The 19,287-nt window shown below is 37.7% G+C and overlaps 2 protein-coding genes and 1 pseudogene across 2 annotated transcripts in view; all 3 read right to left on the bottom strand.

The window, feature by feature from the left end:
* Positions 1-527: 527 nt before the first annotated feature.
* LOC131772740 (uncharacterized PE-PGRS family protein PE_PGRS20-like) lies at positions 528-2,942 on the bottom strand. The gene is made up of 3 exons (XM_066166457.1): positions 2,645-2,942; positions 2,123-2,272; positions 528-1,417 (listed from the first exon to the last, which is right to left on the bottom strand). Exons 1-3 carry the CDS (start codon positions 2,940-2,942, stop codon positions 528-530), a joined length of 1,338 nt encoding a protein of 445 aa, XP_066022554.1.
* A 2,862-nt stretch (positions 2,943-5,804) lies between these two features.
* The window catches only part of LOC131771910 (uromodulin), a 75,184-nt gene continuing 61,701 nt past the window's right edge, over positions 5,805-19,287 (bottom strand). The window contains exons 8-9 of the mRNA XM_066167198.1: positions 7,380-7,514; positions 5,805-6,160 (exon numbers count right to left, since the gene is read on the bottom strand). Of these exons, the coding sequence (XP_066023295.1) occupies positions 5,805-6,160; positions 7,380-7,514 (491 nt within the window). The remainder of the gene's footprint in view (positions 6,161-7,379; positions 7,515-19,287) is intronic.
* Positions 10,864-19,127, bottom strand: LOC131772744 (uncharacterized; annotated as a pseudogene).

Consider the following 19,287-nt stretch of genomic DNA (forward strand, 5'->3'; position numbering starts at 1 on the left):
ATGGTTTTGTGATATTTTGCTCTCTTACACACTTTAAAGGAGGTCATCAAAATGTTCGATTTGTTTCTGCATCGCCTCCTCTAATTTATTCCTTTTGCTGCACAATAAATTACTAGACGACTGTGCCTACTGTGAAGCGTTCTTTTTGTTTTACTCGGGACCAGTTCTGAAAAGTTTACTATTTAAAAGACTTTCTATAATAGGATAGTTAATAGATGGAAATCATTGGACAGTTCCCTTCAAATTTTTAACTTTATAATGGTTTTTGACCACACTCTTACAAGTTAAATTTCAAAAAATGTCAACAAATCTCAGAATTTTAAGCTTAAGCGTGTTGAATATTATAATCCTAGACGGTGCCATTTTTAATACGTAGCCAGAGGAAAGGATTCTTATCATCCCCTTGTTGAAAAAGGAAAGAGGGATTTAAATGTATATAAAACTTCTGCAATTACCACCACAACTACTGATAATACAGAAATCCATTTTGAAAAAATTACTGTAAAACTCAAAAAAATGTTTTGGAATCAGCCGAACAATTCCATAATTTGCACAAGGCCATCATCATTCGAATTCCCACCAGCCAAACCGGAACAATCTTCGCCATTACAGTACGAGCCTCCTCCACCTCCGGCTTGTTGCCAACGGGTACCACTACCCCCCCCAGAGTAGCCACCACCTCCACCTGATGCACCATTATCCTCTGCTCCACCTCCCCCACCTCCAAACCCACCAACTGCTCCTGGTGCAGGGCCCCCGTTATTACCGCTATTCATATCTCCGGCTTGACCTCCGATCCACGCTTGCGCACGTGATCCACCTCTTTCCCCATGGGAGGAGCCTAGCCGGGTACAACCTTGACCAAACCAACCCGCTCCCACTCCTCCATGGTGGTAACCGCCCTCACTGTTGCATTCACCTGGCTGCCCACCTATGCCTCCATTTCGAACTTGTGACGAAACCTTCCCTACACTACTGGTGCCATTTGATTCCGCCTGACCATCCACACCATTATATCCACCAGACGCACCCCCTCCTCCTCCGGCAGCCAGCAACAGAACATCAGCTGTAGTATAAACAAAACTTCCTCCCCCTCCTCCAGTGCCAGCATTGTCTTCCACGGACACTCCTAGTTGAGCTGCTCTTTTGTTAGTGCTTTGTCCGCCTTTAATCTCCACTGAATCTCCTCCTCTTTGTCCCACCACAATATTTAACACTGTTCCTTTATTCAGTCTGAACTTCCCTTCTTTAAACGCTCCCTTTCCACCATAATATGTTCCTGGAAGGTATCCATAATCGTATGAATGTGTTCCTCCCCGAGCTCCCCAGGCTTTGATGAGATAGCGGGTGGTCCGTGGTACAGTGAACGTCTGTATACTGCCAAAGCGTCCTCTTCTTCCACCGGCTCCAAATCCAGCTAGCAACAGAAATAAAAATAAACTAGATCGTCTACTATAAATGACAAAAAAAAAACAATGAAAAATGTAAATTGACATCAAAATGTTAAATAATAAGTTTAAGTAATAAGTTTATCAGTTGGCAAGTCAGTCAGTCAGTCTCTCCCCGAGCGCCCCAGGCTTTGATGAGATAGCGGGTGGTCCGTGGAATTGTAAACGTCTGTACAGTGCCAAAGCGTCCTTTTCTCCCACTCACCGTAAAATTAACCTCTGTATAAAAATATGGTTAAAAGAATTAGATTGTGCAATTAATGCAATATCTGTCGAATATAAGCAAATATACCATCCATGAAAAGTATAAATTGACATTAACTGGTTGCAAACAGCAAGATGGTCAGGTAATAAGTCCTTCTTTGCCGGTGCCTGTTTGTCTGAGAGGGGCACAAATATGCAATCTAAATTTAATATGAAATCTAAAAATCCTTACAGCTACAACGTATCTCATCACCGAGAAATCGAAGTTTAAAACATTTCAAGGCAATCGGTGACATTTTAACGCTTGAAAAATTGACATTTACCGCTATATTTGACGGTTGTGACAAGGATTTCATCGAAACGAGACAAACAGTGCACAACAAATCAATTACTCTACCTGTAAATCACAAGAATTAAAATTTTCACATCCACATCAATTACAAGAACAAAAAAAACTTCAGTTTTGTCACCCTTTCTTTCCATATTGCAAGAAACAAGAACAGTTTTTCCCGTTGTGGTGGAGTAAAGCCAGTACTCGCCGCTGGTCGCTTCTCCCTCTTCGCTTCGTTGTATCTCCTCACATGTATCCGCTGGAAATTCCGGAATGGAACCAAGACGAACTGAGGTCGAAAAACATTTTCTTCAGAAAGTAATTCTAATTCCATTTGCCCACTAAAAATAAAACTAAATCTATACATGTACTGGAGAGAAGGCAAGTTTTGACGTCATGAACTTCATTGCGGGTTTCCGTCTTATTACAGTGCGCGAGTGAAAGAAAAAAAAATATTCACTTTTGTTTACTATGGTTCTCGATGGAAAAAGGCTTTCGGGTTTGAAATTGCCTTCTGACTTAATTGTGGGAATAACTTCAAAGTATAAATTTAGACCAATTTATGTCATTCACCTATGGTCTTACTTTTCTAGTAAGACTAGCCACTAATGTTCAGATGGGTTTCACTTCATTGATGAGGGTTTTCTATGGTTAAACTGACCTCTTTCCTTATTACTCTTAACATAATATCTCGCAGAATTTGGCACAAAGTTCTCTGGTCTGGCCTCCTTAGTCCGGTTATTTAGTTCACATAGTTCCTTAGAAATGACGTAGTTGAAGCTGTGACATCGGAAATCATCGTTACACGCCTGATTACATTCAGCCGCAATCGATGATTTCATAGTTTTGAAGGTGTGTCTTCTAAGCATCATGCCCAAAATGGCATGCTCATCCTTTTTGCATTCTTGAGTAAAAATTTCATTAAAGTAGCACACTGCAATTACAATACAGAACCGCATCGTCGTTACCACTGGTTCGTCTCTCCTCTAAGAGAAATTTTGAAAAAAATAAATACTGTGATTAATTTGGGTTGAAGAAAGCGGTATAATTTCAGTAAGAAATTACGGTAATTTTTTGTCGATTTTTGTCAATTATGCACCTGAGATTAACGAAAAAAAGACAGGGCAGCAAATGATTCATGAAATTGCGATTTGAATGTATAGTTTAGTGCGTTGTACAACCAGATAAGTGTATAATCTTACAAATTTATCTATTTATGCTTGTTCACACATGTTTAAATATTCATCAAAATGGCCCTGAAAATATAAACATAAACTGAGAAAATTTAACGTTTAAACAGAGAAAGAATTAACGAGGCTAATCATTCCACCAACAAAAATCGTCCATGTACTACCACCTATGAAAATATAGCGTAACATGAGTCCTTAAGTGTGATATCTGCACATTGAGTTTTCAAAATATCTGACCTGATCCTTACATTTCCTCTACATACATTTTTTCCTTTCTTACAGAGATTAGATCATCCTTCTGATAAAAGCTCAAGTTTATAACTTCGTTCAGGGAATCAATCCACTGGAACATACCTGTGTGTTTTATATTTATCAATTCGTTAATACCTTGGAGTAAATTAAGTAAATCCTAACTTCTTTTGTGTTATACAAACAGTGGTTTGAATTGTCAGACTTTATGTTTTACAGTTTTAAAGGTGTCAAGGATTTTAACATACAGACAACGTTCAGCATAACAAATTAAGAGTATTTTGCAAGGAAGACGTGTTAATCAGCAGGTCCTAAACACATCGTTGAGGCAGAATTATTTAGACGATATAACTTCGTTCTCTATCGATTAAAATGAGAAGATAAAATTGTAAGGGCCTGTTCCCAATATTATTGATGTACAGAATCCCATTGACTTTGAAGGAAAAGCTACGGTATTCAGGTCAAGTCAAATCAACTTCAGTATCTTATAACACACAGTAGATTAGTTATTATCTAATAAGAGGCTTTCATAATGAAATTTACAATTGAGTACTGTTCACCCAAATAATCCTGCAAATTAATGACTTAGGAAATTACTTTATTGTAAAATGCTCGACTAGAACATAAACTGCATTTTCCTGAGATTTTGAGCAGTTTTTAAAATTTCCTCCGTCCTGGAAAAATAGCAAATAAGTATATCGACAGAAAGCTCTTAGCTTTTGTAAATGAAACCCACTTTGAATGCCCGCATTTTCACGGTTTTTTTTTTTTTGTAGTATACTCTCCTTTTTTTGTCAGTTTTAAGTGTTTTGAAAACTTCCAATCAACGTGACGCCTTTAATCAGCGTTTCTCCTTTGCAACTCAGCCACAAGTGCCGGCCCATTCCATCTAAAGCTACTGCAATTAATACAGACGAATGTTCAAAGGGCATTTTTCAAACGTTGAAGTTTGGTAAAGCAGCTGAACCTTTTTTTTTGCAATCAATTGTCAGAAGAATAAAATTTCAATTTTCGATTTAATCCTGCCTAAAAATCGTGAAGGTTACAGTTTTCCCTGCCTTAATAAAGCCATCTTGAATGAAAAATTTATATCAAATCTTTCGCAGCAATTAACCTCCTAATCAGGGCGTGCGTAATTTCCCATGGAGGTGTCGGAGTAACCTTATGCCGAAAAATTGCTTAGGTAAATCGTGGCACATCATTTTCTGTCTGTAACGTCATAAACCCGTCCGGACGATGGAAGAAAATTAAAAGAGTTTGATTTAAATGGGAGGTTCGTCGAATTCGGCCCTCCTATAATTTACATAGAGTTTTCGTTTTCGTTCAACACAATATGTCCCATGCGGTTTTTTTGCTTTTGTTTTTACGTTTTTGACCTAAAAATGAAATTAAATCTATGAAAAAGGAAAAAAAAACATGTTTAAGACTCCTATTTGTAGCAGTCAAAACAAAAACCACGAGTATGACTGAAAAAAAACACTGAGTTTAAAGGTTTCTAATTAAGCTGCCTTTGACATTTTGAGTTTTCGAAATGATAACTTTGAATCAAGATAATTGGGTATTCTAACCCAGTTTTATTTGGTCAAGGTAACTTAAGAGTGGATATTCTCGGATGCATTTGGCGAGTATTTTTTTTTTGTTTATTTCAATTAGTAAACAGTGCAAGTGATTTGGAAGACCCTTTGCCACCAAAAACACAGGGTACCAATTCGTGCAATTATTTAGACGAAAGTTTCTTGTGATTTCATGTGAAACTCACCCCTTGAAAATCATCATTAGCCCTCAGCTTGGTAAAATGCTTCATCATGAAATACGCGAAAAAAATATGTATGGAGAACCATTACACATTGACCTGCTTCCTCATCAGGATTACCGGAGAACTTTTACAAACAGCCACACTTAAGGGACTTGTCATTATTTATCATCTGTCGGTGGGAGGGGCGGGTGCAGGGGTGAAGGGCTTTGCTGGTGGAGGACTTTGCTAGAGTCACGATTACCTGAAACCCCTCCGTGCAGTTCTGTACATTTTTATAATCCCCACCCTTCCGCTGTAATTGCCAGTTCACTGACATTCAATTCTCTATAGTCTTCTGCCGTCATTCTCTGTCGGGGAAGACCGATCCCCCTCTGTCCCCCACTGAGAAACCTTGTGATCTTCCAAAATTCTCTACCAACCAGGCTATAAATAACGACAAGTCCCTTAGTTAATGTTACTTCTTCTTCTTAATTTTTTAATTTTTGATTTATCATGATTATCATTATTATTTGTGACCAATCACAACACACTATCTGATATCACTAAAGTAAAATTCATATAAATCACAGTTAACATTGTTCAAAAGACGACTCAAGCAATTGATAATTTTCTGAACCAGCATGGATTTAGTCTGTGCTGCAGTAGCGGAGGGAACATGTGGGTGTGCCAGTTATGTAGTAAACATAGTAATCGCCGCAGTTTATCAAGTTGACAGATCTTGACCAGTTGCAGCAGTTTGACCCCCAGTGGAAGCAAACTGTCCTGGTGACCTGACCATCAGCCACTGTGGGATGAGCACCATTTAGCCAACCGGATGCGTGAGTGTTACATCGCTGTTTTGGTGGACATGAAGTAGGCATTCTTGTACCTGCTGCTCCTTCAAAGCGATACCAACCATGAATACCCCTGTCGCAAACCGTGTTTTGATTGCCATAGGTTATCTTTCTGTCTGACCCAGTCAGACTTTGATAGTTTTGACACTCTAAAATGGACAGAGTAGAAATGATTGACGTAGGTCCAAGAATCGAAACAAACCAAGTAAAACCCTTGGTATTTGATTTATATAGAATATATGACCTCTGCGCTACTTATTAGTGTAGTTAAGAGATTAAAATCTCCTAGTGTATTAATCTTTACGTTTTTGACTCCAGGAAAAAACGCGATAAAAACGCAGCCAATATCTAGCCATCATGACCAAACAAATTAAGTCAGTTACGAAATAGTTTTACGGCCGCATAATCACATCAAAGAGTCACAACATGAATTCAATTCAAGTAGTCATGGTTTTTCTTGTTTTGACTTTCCTCGTTTGTTGTTACAAGCATATTTAATTTCCCCTGGAATTAAGGCGGAAGATCTTCAGCGCAAGTAACCGTCTCAAACATTCCGCGCAAAAAAATAAAAAAAAAAGTTTCGGCAGTGTTCGTTGCATGATTACTTTTTGAGTCATCCGCTATCCTCTCCCTGTTGTTGCCTAGGATTTTACTGTTGATGGTTTTCACTGTCATCCAATTGAAAACTAAAAGCAAAACTACATACTAGACGCCCCACCCGCAGGAGAGTGAGCTACTGTACATTATCAATAAACAAACAATCATAAATAAAACAATATGCTAAAGTATCAGATCTGCAGGTTTTCCGCTGATGATTTATGACCTAAATTTTAAGAACTCAGTATGGGGATGCCAAGTAGGTGCCCTTCCGTTGAACACCAAGGAGTTGCTGCCCTTGTTACTATAAAACACCTGAGTGAATGGTGCTTTTCGCGTGCGCTGATTGGCTGGTTCGGAAGTGATTTGCAAGTTCTTTTAAGTTAAATCTAATTTTCAACCAATCTTCGTTATATTGTCTGACATTCAAACATTCTTCATTACCACTGTCGATTAAAGTGGTGGATATTTACCTCGGCGCTTGACGGCTCGATAAATATCCACGACTACTCTCCTCCACTTAAGTGGATTATTGTTAATTATTTTGGGTTTTCGATTTTCATAACGTCACTTGAAATCCAAAGATATGAAGCAACAAAATTCCTTGAGCGCAAAAATGAAGCAAAAAAAGTAAGTTGCTAGTTGCTTGATTACTATCTGAGTAATTAGTTTATTACCCCACTGTTGCTTGTATCTACGTAAAGCCGGATGCCTGCGTGAAAGCATAGTTACAAAAGCAGCAACAGTGGAAGACCCGACTCAACTTTGTACCTGATGGGAGAGGAATGCAAGATTTTCCATCCCCTATGTAGGGCTGGTTACATGAGCACTTGAACGATCCTACAGTGTTAGTACATGAAGCTGAACTGTGGCAATTGTGAACACCGCTGGCACATTCGTCAATATCTGTTGATATAGATTAGCAGGTTGATACAAATATCACATACAATGTAGGACAGGAATAATTAGTGCCGCGCTAGAAATGTTGCAGGCCACATACATGAGTCGATTTTATGCTTTTTTTTTTTTTTTTTGGTATGTATGGTAGTCGGTTAAAATGGTAACGATCATCAAACACACACATTTGCCTGCAAAAGCTGCATATTCATATGCTAGTTTGGTCTGAATGCTTTGCAATTAATCATTTGCTAAAGTTCCTTGGTCGAGTCGTAATGATAAAAAGAATTTGGCCCTTGAAAGTCTACCGAATCCTAGAGTACACATAACTTTTTTTACTCAATAAATACAAATATGTGCAAATGGGAAATGATGAGGGTAAGGCTACTATTATTTATGATGGTTGCTTTGAGGTTTTCATTGAAAGGCAACAAAAAGTGTATATTATTGTCATTACCTTTATATCTAAATTACCAGAACTATAAATTTTTAAACAAACTTTTTCACATTCATATCAGCCGCAACAACAAGAACTTGAATATTTTTACCTTCTGGTTCCATATCGCAAGAAACCAGAGCAGTTTTTCCCGTTATAACGGAATAAATCCAGTACTCGCCACTTTTCGCTTTTCCATCTTCGCTGGCGTTTATCTCTTCACATGTTTCCGCTGGAAATTCAAGAATGGAACCAAGAGGAACTGAGGACAAGAAATATTTTCATCAAAGATAATTTCTAGCTGTACTTCCACCCTCTAACAACTTTCTTACTAGAAGTTTAGGTGTGTAGATCGCTGAGTATTTTTACGAGTTGAGCCGTCAACTTGTCACATAAGGTTTCAAAACGATTAAAAGTTAAATTTTATTTTCGATTGTTGTTCTCATATTGTACGCATTTGCTGCAAGTATGAAAGTGTACATTTATCAATGAAAAGTGATTCATAATTTATCGCCAGTAACAAAACTTTGAATCTGCCAGGAGACAAGCTCTTAAAGACATGGATGTGCCCTTTGCATATGAAAATAATTTCCAAAACTACATTTCATTTTCATCATCCGACTCGATCACAAAGCGACGACGCTTTGAATTAATCGCTGCCGGTACTTGAGGAGCTGAAGGCTCTTAACTAACAAACATGGAACAGTTGTTAAATACGGTACAAGAGAAGGCAAGTGTAGCCAACTTGTCAAACAGGTTTTTTTACGGTGGGAAATAATTAATTGTCGAAATAACTGTACAATATCGCGGGATATTTGCACTTGCATTATTTGTTCCCTACTTTGTGCAGTTGGATAATAAATTTCATTACTCCTCTCGATCAAAAAAAAAAAAGAGCTAGGGCCCAGAAATTTAAACTACGGATAACGCTATCCACTTTCTTTCATGGAAAATAATTTGCTTTCGAAAGTATAAATTTGGAGTAATATCATGTCTTTTGTCCATGGTGTCTCAAATTTAACCAACCAACCCCCATAGTAGTTTAGAAAGTTTAAATTTTACACTCATTGTTAAGTCCTTTTGGGCGATGAAACTCACCTCTTTTCTTATTACTCCTGAAATAATATCTCTCCGAATTTGGTACAAAGTTCTCTGGTCTGGCCTCCTTAGTCCGGTTGTTTAGTTCACATAATTTCTCCGTAATTAAGTAATTGAAGCTGTGACATCGAAAATCATCGTTACACGCTCGATTACATTCGACTGCAATCGACGATTTCAACTTTTTGAAGGTGTGTCTTCGAAGCATCATACCAAAAATTGCATGCTCATCCTTTTTGCATTCTTGAGCGAAAATTTCATACGCGATACAAAGTGTCACTGAAATAAAGAATCGCATCGTCCCGACCACCGGCTTGTCCTTTCCTGTAAGATAAATTACGATTAAAATTAAAGACCAAGATTATGCTATAATGCTAAGAATAAAGGTATTTCTTGGATCTTGGCTAAAAACTGTTTGTGGAATGAGGGAAAAATCCACGAAACATCAAAACCGACAGACATAAGGATGGAAAATGAACCTTGAGATTCAGCCTTGTTTGATTGAAAACCTGCCAAATTTTATTTATGCTCCCCTAAGAAATGTGGAAAACTCGCAAATTCTTTAAACTAGTCCTGATAAATGTATATCGGTGAGAGGATTCAACGCTTAAACAGAGGAAGAACAAATGCTATAGTTTATACTGTAGCGATCGAACTTTCAGCTGTTCTGTATTCAGATTAACTTTTCAAAATATCTGACCTGGTACTTTACATATCTTGTAAGTACCTTGATTGCTATCCAAGGTAGATGATAACGCCTCCTGGAAACTGTTTAGGAGAATTTAGAATTTTTTTAGGGAATCAAGCTACCTGAAAGTAATTGTTTGTATTACATGTCACCAGTTTGCTATTACCTTGGAGTAGATTACAATTATAATCCCAGAGTCTTTGATGTTTAGAAACAAGTGGTTGAACAGGTGTCAAGGTTCTTTACATACAAACAGAGGCCGGTATTTCATGGCTTTAATGAGCTTATCTCGAATCAAAAATTTATGTCAAACCTTTCGCAGCAAAACGATCTTTTTTTTCTTTTTTTAATTAGACTTCTAATCAACAGATCGCACTAGTAATTTTCCAAGAAAGTAGTGCAAGTAATATAATGAACTCCCCTGAAACGATAGAGGAAAATGAAAATAATTTGATTTACGTAAGGAGTTCGTTTAATTTATCACAGAATGCCATTCGAACCACATTCAATACATGTTTACAAGCGCTTTTTTTTCGTTTTGCTTTTATGGAAAGAGATACGTAGGTATTTTTCGAATGACTAAATCCCAGAGTTAATCGTTTCGCATTAAGGCATAAAAATTTTTGATATTGGGCGACGAAAATTGCAACGAGCCTAATGTTATTATCCTGCCAAATCGTGCCATGTTTGACCATTTCCCGGACTTCTCTCCAGCTTTTTTTTTCTCTAATTGAAAGTGAAATTTCGGAACAAGCGAATTAGCAAATAGCAACAGAATATAATACACGTTATAATGACGTGAACAGTGGCGGAAATCCTCAAAGAGAAAACGAAATGGACAGTCTGAGTTTTGAAGATTTTCACGCCCAGTTAGATTGCAAGTTTACAAACGGAATTAGAAATGATGATCTCGTTTGAACCAGGCTATGAAATAATTTGAATACCATGTACTACAATGAACTGGAATTCTCAAAATGAGTTGAACAATTTACAACTTGACTAAAAATTAGGCTTAAACACACTACCAAATATCTAATTTAGTGATATTCTTAGACCTTTTTTATTATTATTGCTTTATCGAGTTAAATATCAATAATATAGGTATAATATCTACGAAAATCACTTTTTAAGTCTTAATGATTATAATGCTCGCAAACGAGTTATGGAAACTCCAATAAATGGACTATTTACATTATCGATAAACTACAAAACCTCTTATAAGCGATGTCTTACCCTGTGTATTTTTTTTACTACTTCATATCTTATAGCTGACTTGCATGACCAAACTTTTCTCTAAGTTATTTAATAAATCTGTACTCATGACAAACGTCCTCACATAACGAAAACAGACGTTACTTTACCACGTATTAGATTGCTGAAAGGAAAACGAGTTATGAAAATTCTAGATGAGCTACCTAGATAACTTGATAAACTTCCATAACACTGATTAGTGACGTTTAACAAAATGTTCTACCTATTTGTCCCTTTTGAATACTTTTTTCTTTCAACAAGAGAAAGTGTGAAAAAAAAGGTACCAAACGACTGGTAACCTTATTACCTTATTTACCGAAAACTGATATTGTTCTACAACTGGAATTTTTTTTCAACGGCAGGCGCTATCATTGGTTGCTTTGGGGTCACATGACATCCAATAATAAAAATGTTGCCTGTGTAAAGTTTCTGATCTGAGTGAACAACATTACAAAATCTTTGACATCAGAAGGTAATAATGGAATGTTTCCCTCTCGTGTTTATCGACAACCACCTTTAGAGGTGAACACGGCTCGACTGAGGATAACGTTAAACCGGCAAGACATTTCCTACGCACTTTAAAGGAGGTTATCAAAATGTTCGATTTGTTTCTGCACCGCCCCCTATAATTTCTTTATTACGCTATACAACAAAATACTAGACGACTGTGCCTACTGTAAAGCGTACTTTTTGTTTTACTCGAGACCAGTTCTAAAGAATTTACGATTAAAAAAACTTTCTATAATAGGATAGTTAATAGATGGAACTCATTGCACAGTTCCCTTTAAATTATGAATTTTATAATTTATAAGAGGTGGGTCGCATGCTCAAGCCTGGATTGATTTATTAACTTTATAATGGTTTTTGACCACATTCTTACAAGCAAACCTTAAAAAAGTTTCATCAAATGTCAGGATTTTAAGCTAAAGCGTGTTGAATATTATGATCCTAGACGGTGACATTACTAATATCTAGCCTGGGGAAGAGCATTCTTATCATCTCATGTTGAAAAAGGAATAAGGGATTTGAATATATATAAAACTTCTGCAATTACCAATACAACTGCTTTTTCCTGTTAATGGGAAAATCGGCTTTTGAAAAATAACTGTAATACTCAAGAAATGTTTTGGAATCAGCCCAACAATTCTGTAATTTGCACAAGGCCATTATCATTCGAGATCCCACCAGTCAAACCGGAACAATCTTGGCCATTACAGTACGAGCCTCCTCCGCCTCCGGCTTGTTTTTCATAGGTACCCCCACTCCTCCATGATAGCTAGCGCTAGCGAACTTGTGAGGATTCTTTCCCCACACTACCGATGCCAATTGAACCGGCCTGACCATCCACACCATTATATCCACCAGACTCACCCCCTCCTCCTCCGGCAGCCAGCAACAAAACATTATCTGCAGTATAAATAAAACTTCCTCCCCCTCCTCCAGTGCCAGCATTGTCTTCCACGGACACTCCTAGTTGAGCTGCTGTCTTTTTAGGGCTATTTCCACCTTTTACTTCCACCGAATCCCCTCCTCTTTGTCCCACCACAATATTTAACACTGTTCCATTATTCAGTCTGAACTTCCCTTCTATAAACGCTCCCTTTCCACCATAATATGTTCCTGGATAGTCTCCATAATCGTATGAAAGTGTTCCTCCCCGAGCTCCCCAGGCTTTGATGAGATAGCGAGTGGTCCGTGGAACAGTGAAGGTCTGTATAGTGCCGAAGCGTCCCCTTCTCCCATCGGTTTTGAGATTCAAAGTACCTTTAAAAAGAAAAAAGTATTTACGCCTCAAATGTGCTTTTTAGTAACGGGCTTCTGGCTATGAACATGATATCTGTGAAATTTTAGAGGAAAATGTCCACAAAAAATGTGAATTGAAATAGAAGCGTTGAAAATAACAAGTTAGTCTGGCTGTGTTAAAAATCCAAATATCCTTACGGTAACAGGTTGTTGCATTGCCAAGAAATCCAGGTCTGCAGGAACAGCAATAAGAGCCCATGGTGTTCTCGCAATCGGCATTGATTGGACAAAATGATGGTGAAGCGCTGCATTCGTCAAGATCTGTTAAAAAAGGAAAGCTTAGTTACTTCTTCTTCCTTCTATGCAAAATCTGTGGCCCTTATCTTTACGTATTTATTTTTTTCCCCAGTATTTTATCACCTTCAATTGGACAATGAGCCGAGAGAGCTACACATTAAATAAACACTTTTGAGAATAGGGTCAACACTTGGAAAATAAAGTGTAAGATGTCTAGGGTTGATTATGGAAGCCCCGACTCATCGCTGACGTGCAAAGTAAACTCTTTGCAGCAAGATAGAATTAAAGAATATCGAATCGAAAGAAAGCAAAGCGAAGATTTCATCACATTTGTACCGAACTTTTGCATTTAAATGAAGAATAAATTGTTCACGCGAAGCAATTTCAGATCTTATAAAGTAATAGTTGAAGAAAGCTCAGCGAAACAACACCTTGCAACGACATTGCTTAATGATTAATGTACGTTTTTGATCCCATCTTTGCAGCTACGTCCATTTCCAGAAAACCCAGCTCTGCAAGAGCAGCGATACGATCCCAGAATGTTTTTGCAGTTAGCCGCAAACGCTAACTGAGGCATTACATTCGTCAGAATCTGTTAATGAAAATCCAAATCGTTTAGAGCGACAATATACATTGATAAAGAAGGACAATTTTAAGCGAATTATTGTTCAGATCCACTTTTATCAAGTCAGTCACAGTTGATCAAAAAAACCCAAGGGTGTGAGTTTCAAACAGCTTTATCGAGCAGGCTCTGCAAGAGTTTCTATGTAGATCATTCCAATAACATATTGAATCGTTGCTTGGTGTTGGAAATTAAAGCGAACAGTGCATTCACCTTACTTAGTAGGATGCGAACGAGTCAAGATTTATTAAATCCTACATTGAAAAACTTAGATTCCTATGAATATGAAATTCTTGCTGTCATCTACTGCCGTACATGATTGAGATATAAAAAAAAAATAACTAAGATAAAAGATAGGATTAATAAAAAAGATCCGCCATGTTTGGAAATGCGCAGGCGCTTATTTGTTAGATTAAGAGTCAGCCATCTGCTCTGGAAGGGCTGACAGAAAAGCTCCTTGCAGCTTCATAACTAGTTTCCAAGGAAAAAATCTTATACGCTCAAGAAAAATTCTAAATTTTCTTTGAAATAGTAAAAGTCTTTTCCAAGTGTTCCCTTCAACAAATGGTCAGACTTACGACCAACAACAAAAGAGAGTTGCACCTAAGAGAAATGCTGACCATTAGCTTTTATGCGAGGCACATACTTTTTAGTGCATGTCCATTCTGTTTAACTGTCCTACTCTACCCTCGTTTTCATGTCACAATGAACCAACACAGGAGTGTCAGGTTTGATGAAATTCAGCCAGTATTTTCCGCTGACCGCTTGTCCACCTTCACTCGCCTTGATCTCCTTGCACGAGTCTGCAGAGAGCTCTGGAATGGCACCGAGAATAGCTAGAAAATAAGAAAATGAGAAAATGAAGGAAAAATGCGATATCTCCCTCTCTAAAACAGTTAGCTAAATCATTTTGCCTTAACGCTCACCTCTCTTCATATCTCGTCTGAAGTAATATCTCTCAGAGTTGGGTGCAAAATCTTCAGGCCTGGCTTCCTTTGTGCGGTTACTCAGCTCACACTTGTCGTGTGTGAACACATAGTTAAAGCTTTGGCATCTGACGTCACGATAACACTCCCGCAAACACACATCACCGAATGCAGCTCCAGTGATTGTTTTAAAAATGTGTTTTTGAAGCATCTTACCAAAGATGGAGACGTCGCGTGTATCACGGTGGTACTGAGCAACAACTGAGCGAGACAATACCAACATGAAGAGGAAAACTGGTAAATGAAAGAACTCTTGGATCCCCATTGTAGTTATATAATTTCACCTGAAATGAAATCATAAAGTTTTAGAGCACAGTGATACAAATATGAGTGTGTCCACGGAAAAACAGGGAATACGATAACTGCAGAGGCACTTATTGTTTGGCTGTTTTCCAAGCAGTATGAAGTATCGTAGACACGCATGTCGAGCGATGTGTCATACATACGACAAATTTAAAACTTGGTGTAAAAAAGCAAGCGTGAGATATGGCGCTAGTCGATAAGACACGGAAACTAAAACAGTCCAACTGCGCGTTCGTCTACGGTTTAATCAAAGGTTTTACTAATTTTTATCCAAAAAGAAGTCAAAGCTTTTTGAATGCAATTCCTCACAGGCAGAAACAGTTTTTACTAGGTACAGCGAACGGTCGTAGTACCGGTTTTATGAAGTAACAGAATCCTTTAACAGTTGACACACAGTTCGCCACCCCTGACAACGCGTATTAAAAATTTCCCAAAATGATATCTTTGGTTTAGCTCTGTCCTATCATGATGATAACAGAAGCTACTTCTCCTGTGCTATGAACTTGCCTGAGTGTCTTCCTTCACTTTTCAAAATCGACAAAAAGACCTTTGGAAACAAATGAACTTCAAATGGAATTTGACTTGTATTGAAATACCACCTGCAGACTTTCTTTGAAAACATTTTGGCTGAGATTGACGCAGAATTTCTGTTTTCTTTGAAATTCGATGCAAGCAAATGGCAACGAAACTCTTAGTTTTATCTAAAAAGAAACTTTTTTAGAATTCTTTGGCTTTCCAAAATTCGTTTCCTATCATCGTTTGTTTGACGCAGCTACAATATTGTTCTTGTTACGAATAGGTCAGAACTGTAAACGTAGCACAGTGATACAAATATGTGGCCGTCCACAGAAAAACACTGGAATACGGTAACTGCAGAGGCACTTATTGTTCGGCTGTTTTTCAAGCAGTATGACATATCGCAGACAAGCATGACGGGCGATATGACATGCATGCCACAAATTCAAAGCTTAGCGTAAAAAAGCAAGAGTGAGATATGGCACAAGTCGAAAAGACACGGATACTAAAACAATCCCATTGCACGTTCGTCTAAAGCTTAATCAAAAGTTTCACTTATTTTTTTTCCAATAAGAAGTTGTCGAAGCTTTTTGAATGCAATCCCTCAAAGGCAGAAACAGTTTTTACTAAGTACAGCGAACGGTCGTCGTCCCGATGCATGCAAAAAGAAAAAGATATAAATATAAAGTAACAGACTCCTTTAAGACCCATTCCCTAACGTATTAGCCGCTCTTCCTGCTGGTCCAAACATTCACGCTATTCTTTTAAAATAGCACGCAGTTGGCCGCCCCTGACAACGCGTATTAAAAAATTTCCCAAAATGATATCATTGGTTTAGCTCTGTCCTATCGTGATGATAACAGAACCATAAGCTACTTCTCGTATGCTATGAACTTGCCTGAGTGAGTATCGCAGTCTTCCTTCACTTATCAAAATCGATAAAGAGACCTATGGAAGCAAATTGACTTTAAATTGAACTTTACTTGTATTGAAAGAGGAACTTTGAAACACGATGCTCTTTTTGAAATTTAATTTAATGCCACCTGCAGACTTTCTTTGAAACATTTTGGCTGAGATCCACGCAGAATTTCCGTTTTCTTAGAAATTCGGAATGCGACGTTGTTATAGTGTAAGTAAATGGTAACGAAACTCTTCGTTTTATCTAATAAAGACATTTTTTTCAGAATCCCTTGGCTTTTCAAAACTCATTTCTTATTATCGTTCGTTTGACACAGCTATAACATTGTCCTTGTTAGGAATAGGGCAGAACTGTGAACGTGTTTTTCGCTAGGTCATGCCATTAAGGCTGAACGCATTTTGGTCCTTACGTCATAAACGAAAGCTAAATAATTTCCCGTCCAACCTGACCTAAAAAGTATTTTATAGTATGATTGCTGCTCTCTCTCTTGACTCCTCATACTTGTTTATGCGCTATTGACCTCCTATATTCATTTTTATATCAAAATGTGAGACCTCAGATAATTTTCTGTCTCTAAATTTGGATTTGTTTTTTCCACTTTGACAAATGGCACTCCTTTACAATCACTTTTGTTGAGAGTTCTGTCTTTATCGTTTAGATTTTTTTTCTTGCTTTTCAGTGCAGTCACTGCTGAGACCTAAAAACCATGGCTGATCTTAGAAAGGAGCGAGTTTAAGAGATAAGTGAAGTTTTCATCATGATAGTCCAACATTGTCAAACCAGCAGGTGCCGGTGAAACCTATTAGCATACTAATTAGAGTCGAATTTTGAGAGTAAAGTGATACAAATATGTGGCCATTTACAGAAAAAGAGGGAATACGATAACTGCAGAGCCACCTATTGTTTGGCTTTGCTCCAAGCAGTATGACATATCGCACACACATGACGAACGATATGACACGCATACGATAAATTTAAGCTTGATATGAAAAGGTGTGCATGAGATATGGCACGGATCGATTAAGACGCGAATATTATCGAACAGTTATATAGCGCGTTCGTCTATCGTTAAATAAAAAATTTTGCTTAGTTTTCCAAATAGTAGTGTCAAAGCTTCTTAAATGCAATTCCTCAATGATAGATAATGCAAACTGGAAACAGACATCTAAATAATGAAGTAACTGAATTCTTTATGACGCATTCCCTGATGTATTAGCAGCTCTTTCTTCTGATCCAAACATTCACGCTATACTTTCAGAATAGCACACAGTTCGCCGCCCCTGAAAACGCTCATGAACATTTCCAAAAATAATATTGTTAGTTTAGCTCTATGCTATCATGATGATAATAGAACCATAAGGTACTTCTCCTATGCTATGAACTTGCCTGAGTGAATACCGCAGTCTTCCTTTCCTTTTCAAGATCGAAAGACTGATCGTTGGGAGAGAGATAACTTTGAAACTAAGCCTGCGTTGAAATTGGAACTTTATACAGGCCAGAACGTGCGCAAGTGGTGTCACTATGTAACAGGATGCTTTATGTCAAAAGTTGTAATGCCACCATCAGACTTTCTTAGACCTGTTTTGGCCTAAAGTCTAAACGTGATATCGTCGTTATAATGTAAATAAACGGCAGCGAAACTCTTCGTTATATTCTGAGAAAATATCTCGGAAAAAGTCGGACTTTCCAAACCCGTTTCTTTTCATCTTTCACTATAATACAGCTATGAAAATTTTCTTTTCGACCGTAAAGGAAGGCAAAATTTTTTAACCAGGTCATGACGTGGAGACATGGCATGATAAACAGCCAAATACTTTCCCGTTCAGCTCGACCTGATTCAGCCAAAAATTAAGTCCGATAAATATTTAACTACATGAATGCAGTTCATTCTCTTTATTTATTACAACTGCATTAAATTTTGCAACTTTCAGACCTGCATAAACCGATGAAGATCACAGTCCGATGTGTTAATAATTACGCGAGTAATCAATGAATTGGTAATTTTTATTGACGAGTCAATATTTATTTCCATATCAAAATGTGAGGCAGAGTGCACTCTGAATACTTGATTCGATTTTCACTTTGACAATAGGCACGCGCGGTTTTTTTCGATCACATTTCTGGAGAGTTTTGCCGTTAACCTTTTGTTTTTCTCCCTTTTCTTGCTCTCAGTGCAACCACTGATGGAACCTAAACACCATGGCTTGTGACAAAACGCAGCGTGCTCAAGAGTAAAGTCAAGTGTGGGCTAGCGTATAGTCCAACTTTATCAAACTAGTGGATGCAAAACTTCTCTCAAAAGCGTATGAATAATTTAACAAAAGGAGGTTCTGAAATCAGCGAATCATGCTTTGAAAGAAAAATTGGACACGAGAGCTTCACTTTTTCATGACAGAGCTGTGAGTTAAATCAGGCTTATTGTCTGTAGCTCAGTAATACATTGCTAAACTGGCTTCTTGAAGTATATCCCTCGAAATAATTTGACTTGGCTTCCTGAAAAAAGCCTCTGTGGTCAGCTGCATAACAAAGAGCAAACTAATTTAAAACCATCCAAGATGAAGCCATAATCTCCACTTCTCGTATTATGCTTGTGATACATATTCAATAAAATGAATTTTTCGAAAGGACTTTGGTACTCACTCAAGAGTGTTCCTCATAACTGGCAACTTCTGGTCATCATCATTTTTTCCGTTGTGTGAGTCGAGTTTCTGTAAGTTGAATCAAACGCAATCTCCTAGCTAATTTTCAGTGAAGATAAACAAGTCCAAAATATCCGTATAACTGCAACAGAACCGCAAGGCTTGTGAGAATTCTCTTCTCAGAAAGATATCTAAGCCCAGTCACCTGGTTATGTTTTGAGGCACGTCCAGCCGTTTACTTCTGGCATATGATGTGTGAAGTTGACTATCATGCAAATTAACAA

Source organism: Pocillopora verrucosa, chromosome 5 (assembly GCF_036669915.1).
Source record: "Pocillopora verrucosa isolate sample1 chromosome 5, ASM3666991v2, whole genome shotgun sequence".
Lineage (NCBI taxonomy): Eukaryota > Metazoa > Cnidaria > Anthozoa > Scleractinia > Pocilloporidae > Pocillopora > Pocillopora verrucosa.

Bases quoted from the DNA above. Each gene is read 5' to 3' on its own strand.
- LOC131772740 (XM_066166457.1), bottom strand. From the start codon at position 2,942: ATGCGGTTCTGTATTGTAATTGCAGTGTGCTACTTTAATGAAATTTTT. The intron at 2,273-2,644 runs GTCAGTTTAACC...TTTCGACCTCAG, and splicing joins TAAGAGTAATAAGGAAAGAG to TTCGTCTTGGTTCCATTCCG. The intron at 1,418-2,122 runs GTGACAAAACTG...TTCTGTTGCTAG, and splicing joins TTGCAATATGGAAAGAAAGG to CTGGATTTGGAGCCGGTGGA.